The 9,078-nt window shown below is 48.9% G+C and overlaps 1 protein-coding gene across 1 annotated transcript; it reads left to right on the top strand.

Annotated features, from left to right (window-relative positions):
- The first annotated feature begins 2,863 nt into the window (after nt 1-2,863).
- LOC122368324 (CCR4-NOT transcription complex subunit 9-like) lies at nt 2,864-8,831 on the top strand. The gene is made up of 6 exons (XM_043342150.1): nt 2,864-3,282; nt 4,834-5,028; nt 5,235-5,342; nt 5,721-5,859; nt 6,486-6,633; nt 7,010-8,831. The coding sequence occupies exons 1-6, from the start codon at nt 3,175-3,177 to the stop codon at nt 7,188-7,190; spliced, it is 879 nt and encodes a 292-aa protein (XP_043198085.1). The 5' UTR covers nt 2,864-3,174; the 3' UTR covers nt 7,191-8,831.
- Nucleotides 8,832-9,078: the final 247 nt, after the last annotated feature.

Raw genomic sequence — 9,078 nt, 5'->3', positions numbered from 1 at the left:
CCAGGGGCACCAGCGGCCTAGCAGGGGCACCACAGGCCCGCCATAGGCACCACAGGCCTGTCAGGGGCACCACAGGCCTAACAATGGCACCGCAGGCCTGTCAGGGACTCCACAAGCCTGTCAGGGGCACCTCAGGCTTGTCAGGACCCAGGGACACCACAGTCCTTCCAGGGACACCACAGGCCTGTCAGGCCTGTGGAGCACCAGAGGCCTGACAGGGGTACCACAGGCCTGCCAGCGGCACCAACGGCCTCGCCAATGAGACGTTGCAAAGCATTGCAATGCAATGCCTCTTAATAGTTTGGCTGAGACCGCTATACAGTATACACAATAAGGTATCTAGCTAAATTGGTTTTCGTGATAACTCCTTATTTGTGACTATACTAATGCCGGTTGGGTCATTTATGACCCATGCTTATAACTTGAGAACCGATGGAACAATTTTTTTAAGCTTGCACAGTTTTCTTACTGGGACCCGTGTGGCTAACATTTGTTAAAGGGACCCTCCCACCTTCAAAAAAGTTAATGAATTGGCACGAAAGTGATGTCCCTCGGTTCAGAAAGAGCGAAAACGAATATCTACCAAATTTCATCGAAAAATATTCACCGGTTTTCAAGATATTAGACTTTTACTTTTGTTTACTTTTTGGGATCTCCGCTGTTCCTAGCGACTTTATTTGAAAGTGCGGCATTTGTTGCGCGCAAAGCAGCATATACCACCGCGTGCTACCAAACGTTTTAGTAAAAGATTTAAAAATCGTTAGATCTCCGCTGACGTCACAAATTCTAAGGGGGCATACCAATGCACTAGCCCCTTAGAATCCGAAAACTGCAAGTTTGAAATTCCATATCTCCGAATTAAAGCATTTGTCGATGTTGTGAGTGCCCAAACCGGTATTTGCAGGCCATGGCCACCAATTTGGCTATCTCAACTCAAAACTAATGTTAAGGTGGGAGTGTCCCTTTAAGGACAACTTAAGAATCAAAAAATAAAAATTCCGGCATTAATGGGTTAGAGAGAGATAGAGAGAGAGAGAGAGAGAGAGAGAGAGAGAGAGAGAGAGAGAGAGAGAGAGAGAGAGAGAGAGAGAGAGAGAGAGAGAGAGAGAGAGAGAGAGAGAGAGAGAGAGAGAGAGAGAGAGAGAGAGAGAGAGAGAGAGAGAGAGAGAGAGAGAGAGAGAGAGAGAGAGAGAGAGAGAGAGAGAGAGAGAGAGAGAGAGAGAGAGAGAGAGAGAGAGAGAGAGAGAGAGAGAGAGAGAGAGAGAGAGAGAGAGAGAGAGAGAGAGAGAGAGAGAGAGAGAGAGAGAGAGGTATCAGAATTTACTTGTAAAAACACCGCTTATCATTCAGTACCTATAATGTCAAGGTTGTGAAAAACCGTTTTAACAACGTGTTGGCGACCACCAGCTGACAACATGAACAGTCCTAGTGTTAAAATATGTCAAATTTAACGATGAAAACTGAAAATGCGCATTGGAAGTCAAAGGAACTGCATTATATGGCCATATATGTCACCATGCATTTTCAAAATATAATGTTACAAGTGTGCGGTTGCTGCAACGTACCAATAAAACGTTGTCACAACGTTTTACCACAACTTTAGGACCAAACCATGGCTTCACAACGTTCAGAACGTTGCTAGAACGTAATTAAAACGTAATTTCGCAACTTACCGAAACACGACGTTGTGACAACGTTGTACTAACGTTTCCTGTTAGCTGGGTTACCATCGACACTAGGCAAGGAAAATCCACTTCTGCGTGGATTTGCCCGAATAAACGGTATTGCTATTGGTAAAGCGAAAACGTTTTAAACTGCAGATAAAGGTACTGTTTTCTGACAAACGACTACAATTTTCACCTTAGAGGAGGCCCCAGAGGCGAACAGGAGGCCCTCTTATGAAGAGGCCCCCTACTTCGGCTTGCCACCCCTGGCAAAAATCCGTGGCGCCGCTCCTGTTAAGGGGTGCGCCCCGATGCCCCCTCCCCCCGTTCCGCCGCCTATGAATAAGGTCAGGAGCGGACAGAGCTGAGAGCACTGGATGGAGCGGAAAAAGAGCCGGTCAGAGCACAAGAAATCGGTTCACTGTGACGCGACGCCTTCTAAGGCCTCTTCGACATTCGAACCGCGAACGTGCCAGTGGTTTTGCATTTCTAGTTACGAGCCCAAGTTCGAGGGCTGAGGCTTTCCGACGGGCAGCAGACCACCCAGCGTCGTAATCTCAGTGCAGGTGAGCCCGCTACTGAGAAGCATTTCAAACTCTACAATGATGGTGACCTTGATGGTGACCGTCTAGAGCGCGGGAGAGGTTTAGACCTTTGGGACTTGACTTGGGTTTTGATTTTACATAAGGATCCAGCGACTATGCGTCATGTGGATCCATGAGTGTCATTGGAAGAAAGTCTTGGTGAGAAAAGTTGAAAGCAAATAGTCAGGGAGGCACCATTTCATGGAGGCAAGGCCAGTGGAGGTGTACCCCCACTTTATTTAGGGCCTCGAGTGGAGGCGGCCTTGGAGGCACCCTTCTCGCTTTATTTCCAGTTTCCCAACGCAATAGTTTGCGAGTATAATTTCATAGCCAAGACCCTGTAAGAATCTTTCCCAGGAACAGCCGGGGCCGGTTCGGGATTGGACGATAACAGGATAGGATCCGCCGGAAACAGCTTGATCCAAATTTACGAACATTCTCAATTCTCAAAACGTATCACCTGCGGCATCTTTGTCGAGATATGCCGCGAAGAAATGGCTGCCAAACCTCACACAGAAGCTGCCAAACTCTTCATAGTAGGAAAAATTCTTCCGACATATTTTTGCCATTTATGGAGTTTTTTTTTTGTTTCGTGACAAATGTTAGCTATTTTTCGTTTTAGATATACCGGATAATATTTGCTACCGTTTCTATAATACAAAATACAATAAACCATATTTTCACAAAATAACACGCTACCCAAATTCCTTCAGTTTGTTTCTTTCCCTTCCCTTCCTTCAAGGCCGGAAACAATCTCAATCTCGATTGCAATTTGCATTATTGCTCCGCTTTCTTTGACCACTGACCTGTATTTGCCGGATTTGTTTTGTGATTAGTTTCCATAAATAATTGATTTAAATGGTCTGTGAGTGAAATTTGGATCTGTATTTGCTGCGCCCTGCATAAATTAAGTGCAACATTCGAAAATGTCGTCTGTCCCTGTGGAATCTGAAAAGATATTTCAATGGATTCAGGACTTGACCAATGCGGAGAAGAGAGAAGAAGCGTTATTGGCATTGAGCAAAAAACGAGAGGTGAGTATGCTGTAGCTTATATGTTACTGACTAGCACACAGGCTAAAAAATAATGGGTGTATGGGTACCTATGGCACACTTTGACAGCGTCCAAGATTAATATTCGGATTCTCTTAGCATAGCGTAGAGGGAAACTTGAAGTTATTGCTAGGTTAAGTGGATTTCAATCAGTGTGGGAATAAACAATTAAGTGAACTCTGAGGGTTTTGAAAGTAAGAAACTTTTGGGGAACTCCACCCGTTTCAGTACCTGTAACCATGACTTCCCTTATGGATTTGCGAAGGGTGCAAGTTTGTTTCTATCCCAGCTATTCAGCAACATTTTTGATGCAATGCAATTGTGTGATGTGACTTAGTTTTTGATTTGGCTTATAAGCTTATAAATGCTACTAAATGCTAAAGATATCATTTTGATTTGGAATGGTTTTCAAACATTCCACAATTATATATCCATAAAAAACCTAATATTTTTTAATATGGCTGGTAATTCTAAACCTGGTTATCATGAACAAGTGGACTGCACATCATGGAGCAATTTTGGCAGTTGGTGTTAATTGTTAACACTCATGAGATCAATTGTGTGGATCAAGCATTTATGAGATGTGGTTTTCCAGTGTGATGCTAAATGTGACAACAGTCCAGAAAAGCTGCCAAATGTTGGCCCTGCCAATATGTTATTTCTGTCCTGTTAACACGTTGCTCATGCTTGGTGTCCTGTCCTGTCCTGCTGAACTACTATTCCACCAGCTGTGCTGTTGACACTTTATCCCTATGGTGCTGCTGACCTAGCAGACCAATTATCTCTGTCTGGCTAGTGGCTGGCCTATACTCCTGGCCTTCTGGTTCATTATACTTGTCCTGGGGGCACATGCTAATCTGATGTGCTAGCCTGCCACCCCTCCTGCTAGCTGACATGTTGCCCCTCTTGCTGACCTGTAACTGCCCATGCAGACATGATACCACTCCTGCTAATATGTCACTCCTGCTGACCTGTCACCCCTCCTACTGACACCTGTCCTGCCAACCTGTCACCACTCACTCCTGACCTGTCACCCTTCCTGCTGACCTGTCACCCTTCTTTCTGGCACCTACAATGCCAACCTGTCACCACTCACCCCTGACCTGTCACCCTTCCTGCTGACCCATCACCCTTCCTGCTGACCTGTCACCCTTCCTGCTGACCTGTCACCCTTCTTTCTGGCACCTCTCCTGCCAACCTGTCACCTTTTACCCCTGACCTGTCAACCCTCCTGCTGACCTGTCACCCCTGCAGACATTCCATCCTTCCTGCTTACTCATCATCCCTGTCCATCCGACCTATTGCCCCCTCCTGCTGACCTATTGTCCCCTCCTGCTGACTTATTGCCCCCTCCTGCTGCCTTATTGCCCCCTCCTGCTGACTTATTGCCCCCTCCTGCTGACCTATTGCCCCCTCCTGCTGACCTATTGCCCCCTCCTGCTGCTTATTGCCCCATCCTGCTGCCTTATTGCCCCCTCCTGCTGACTTATTGCCCCCTCCTGCTGACCTCTCCACCCCCCGCTGACGCCGCAGGTGGTTCCGGACCTGGCGCCGATGCTGTGGCACACCGGTGCAGTGATCGCGGCCCTGCTGCATGAGATCGTCAGCATCTACAGCTACATGAACCCGCCCACCCTGACGGCCATGCAGAGTAACCGGGTGTGCAATGCACTGGCGCTGCTGCAGTGTGTCGCATCGCACCCCGAGACCAGGTCGGCCTTCCTCGCCGTAAGTCGATGAGTTACTGGGAGGAGTTACTGATCGAAATTCGAACCTGACGTGCACGTCTGTATAATAGAATGTGTGAAGGGTGTGTAAACTCTTGTGTGCTGTCGTGATATCTGGACTGTAGGTGCAGAAATCAATTTCGGTGCTTGTAGTCAGTACCCGGTCCTTTGATGAAGGTGTAACTCTGTCGTCTCGGTGTTCTACAGGCACAAATACCGCAGTACCTGTACCCGTTCCTGACCACAAACACCAAGACTCAGCCGTTCGAGTACCTGCGACTCACCAGTCTGGGCGTTATCGGCGCTCTCGTCAAGGTAGGTCGGGGGATCGGTAGGATCGGTGGGTTCGGTCTTCTGAAGAGCTAGCAGCGTCTCTTTTTTCATCGCTTTTTCTTGGTTGGTCTTAGAAGCGCGGTAGAAATATAACGACGAACATACTTTTTACATTGTTGTACGGTAATACCAACTGATTACGTCGTGACAATAGTTTTGTTGCCGAGCTGCTTGCACTTCCTTGCTCGAAATTCACCACGGGAATAGTTCGTTACTTTTGGTAGACACTCACTGTCGCTTATAATCATATTTTGTCTCCTGTCTTTTGCTTAAGTTACTTTTGGTAGACACTCACTGTCGCTTATGATCATATTTTGTCTCCTATCTTTTGCTTACAATATTGTAATTGTCCATTTTCAGACTGACGAGCAGGAGGTGATCAACTTCCTCCTCACCACGGAGATCATTCCGCTCTGTCTGCGTATCATGGAGTACGGCACGGAACTCAGCAAAACCGTGGCCACCTTTATCCTGCAGAAGATTCTTCTCGATGAAATCGGTATGGGAAGCGCAGAAAGCAGGGTTGGGATGTTTATTGTTTAGTACCATCATTGTATTGTAGCGTTAACCTGTATCGTGTTTTACATATAAATGTCATGTGTGTCTTTCGTTGAAGTTTATTGGATGCTGTTCGGTAACGACCGGTTGTTAGAGAGCTTGATTTGATATGAACCTCATGTGATGTTTTCTTTTTTTATATACTCCACCTAATTTGACAAATAGTAGTCGACCTGCCTCATGATTGGTCCCGAACTCCCGATTTTACCACCTTTTTTGGATAGGCCCTTTCGGTCAGGTAAGTCGATTTCAGTGCTGGAAGGGTGGTAGGAATTAGGGGAGACATTGGTCAGGGCAGGCACCCTAGAGAGTCACCGGGGCTGAGCCCGTCCAAATGGACAGGTCGACCGCCCCCCCCCCCCCCCCCATAACACTCTGCACCCGGTTACGGGTGTGCTCCCTCGGGAGCAGCGGTGCCGCTCTAAGGGAGCAGCCTGCATGAGATAAAGTTGCCTGTCTAGCCTGGAGCGAGGGTTGCGGCGTGGAGGAGAAGTATTTCAGCATCCTGAGGATTGAAACGACGGACGGATCTATTTTACTACCACCAATCCTCCCGCCTCCTTTCAGGTCTGGCTCACATCTGCCAGACGTACGACCGCTTCTCCCACGTGGCCATCACCCTGGGAAACATGGTCATCAACCTGGAGAAGGAGAAGTCGGCGCGCCTGCTGAAGCACGTCATACGCTGCTACCTGCGGCTCTCCGACAACTCCAGGTCAGCGCTGCCGGGGAGAAAATCCCCGATCTTTGTCATGGCTTACCTACTCTTTTTGAGCGAATATTTACGGAAAATCGTTGCTGAATGTGTTAGGTACGAAGCATTTCCACTTCCTGAGCAATGATTGCACCAATTATTACACATGAATTGTGTTATTGTTGTGTGCTTATTTGGAAGGCGATAATCTACCTCTGTGCAACGTCAGGGAAATGCTTAAAGGTGCTCTGGTGTGGGATGCGACAAACGGAGTTAGTTTCAGGCTGGAAGAGGTCGGCATTGATAAAAATCTGGATTGTGCTGATGTGTGGGTAACATAGCCGTATCTCTGTGCTGTTTTCTCTCCACTGACCCGTCTTCTCCCGCCTGCCACCAGGGCACGCGTGGCTCTGCGCTCATGTCTGCCGGACCAGCTGAAGGGGGATACCTTTGACGCCTGTCTGGAGGACAAGTCGGTCCGACACTGGCTCAACATGCTGCTCAAAAACCTCGAGGACTCGGGGCCGGGCGGTGAGGTCCCGCGGCCCGGCGGTGCCGCGCTCAAGGCTGCGCCCTAGTAGGTACTGACATGGCCGCCAGGTGGCAGTGCTGCTGAGGTCGGCGGTACAGCCGCTGGCAGTGGATTTGGTGCTGTGAGTGACGCGGGGTCCCGGCGTGTGGCCGCGTGTCGTGCGCCGGGGAATGTACGGACTGGGTCGTCACGGACTGCGGAGGAGTTTTGGGGCGAGCGGATGGGACTTTGTGCCCGGGAAGGGAGGGAGCTAAGGGTGGGGATTAGCCTGTGGCTCCACTGCCAAGACAGCTTTGACGCAATTAGGGAAATTAATTCCCGAGTAAAGTCAGACGAATGAATCCGTCGCTTTCAGCTGCTACTACCTGTCATACTATCTCCTCCGCTAAATGCTCAGGTGTTCTTTTCCCCGTTCTCCTCCGTCAGTTTTTTGGCTCCATACAGTGATTTATTTGTGAGGGTTTAAGTGGCGATTCCATTTGGATGCTATTCCATCCCTCTCCCTCCATGCTGCAGAAGAAAGCATATGTCACCACTGTGCTGGAATTTTCCCGTTGCGTTCCCCGCGCTCGCCGGCTGTTTCCCACTGACTCAGTGCTGCGTTCGGCTTGCGTCTGAAGATGACAGTCCGAGACCTTTGCGTGCCGACTCCGCCCTGGTTCGCTGCGAGTCCGGATCTGTTCCTAGCAGCCTCCGCTTGTAGCGGTGTTGACCAAAAGTCATACGGTGTTGGAAGAGTTTGGACTGTTCTGCCATACTGCAGGAGTCAGGAGTCAGGACGCGCGCACAGGGACTGGTTTGTATATAGCTTTTTGCCCAGATGTGTACATAACCTTTACAGTGATGTGGTCCGGACGTGTACATAATGTATACAGCGATGTGTGTATTTTTGGCGTAGTGGAGTATTCGGTGTAGTCGTTTTCATATGGAAATCGTTCAGTTCGGTACTACTCATTGTGAATGTGGACGCAAAGGATGGGTACTGGCTAGGCCGACTGTCCCAATGGAATGTGTTCGCTCAGCTCACCAATGGGACACTAGAACTGCATTCAGTGATAATATACCAGCTGCCCGAGTCAGAATTGCAGCACTTGTTACAGTCTGTGCTAGGGATTCCATTTGATTGTTGGTTGCCAATTGTGTTTTCTTTGCTTATTCAGTTATCTAACAGCAATGTCTCGACCAGGTCGCACCAACTGATGTTACCCATTCTTGTGATTGAGCGCGCGCACGACTGAATTCCAATGCAGGAGAGGCCCGGGTGCCTATTGATCTGTGTTATTTGTCGCGATGATCAGAACGTTCGTGCGTCTGTTCTAGCCAAACTGTGCGTCATGCGATGTGGAAGATGCTTGCAGCGCTCTGTGGCATTGGTCAGGGAGATACTGTGTCGCGCACATTACTGTAAACGCGTGTATTGGGATTGACAAGGACTGGTCGCATGCTTGTTCGGCCGTTGCGTGTGGTTCAACGAGAGGTCGGTGTGGAAAATGCGGGGCGTGTCGCACATTCATGACGTATTTGTTGCTCGTGGTTAACGGCCCTGGTGCAGCGAAGTGTTCTCTGTCGGCTCGACATACCAGTATGTCTCAAATATCGAAGGCTCTCTGGAACCATGGGAGAATCTTGTTTCGTGTGTGAAGTGTTTGCCGCCTGGTTTCGTCAATAAGTCACCATTGCTGCATGAGCACCGTGTGATGGTTGGTTTGACGGTGTGGAACGGAACGTCATCGCTATCAATGCCGTGAGCGTCAGTTAATCGTTATTTCATCGGGACCACCACTGGTGGGTCGGGATGCCCGTCGATGGATCAAAGTCATAGCTGGGGCATTGAGCTGAGATTCACTCCAGGGGGACCAAAGTCCGTGTCTGCTGTTGGACAATAGCGGTCCCTGCATGCAAAGCATATAAAGATTGTCCTGCACCTACGGGCA

The sequence above is a fragment of the Amphibalanus amphitrite genome, unplaced genomic scaffold, assembly GCF_019059575.1.
Source record: "Amphibalanus amphitrite isolate SeventyFive unplaced genomic scaffold, NRLGWU_Aamphi_draft 000939F_arrow, whole genome shotgun sequence".
NCBI lineage: Eukaryota > Metazoa > Arthropoda > Thecostraca > Balanomorpha > Balanidae > Amphibalanus > Amphibalanus amphitrite.
The sequence above is the reverse complement of the archived record's forward strand: the minus strand, read 5'-3'. Positions and strand labels throughout refer to the sequence as shown.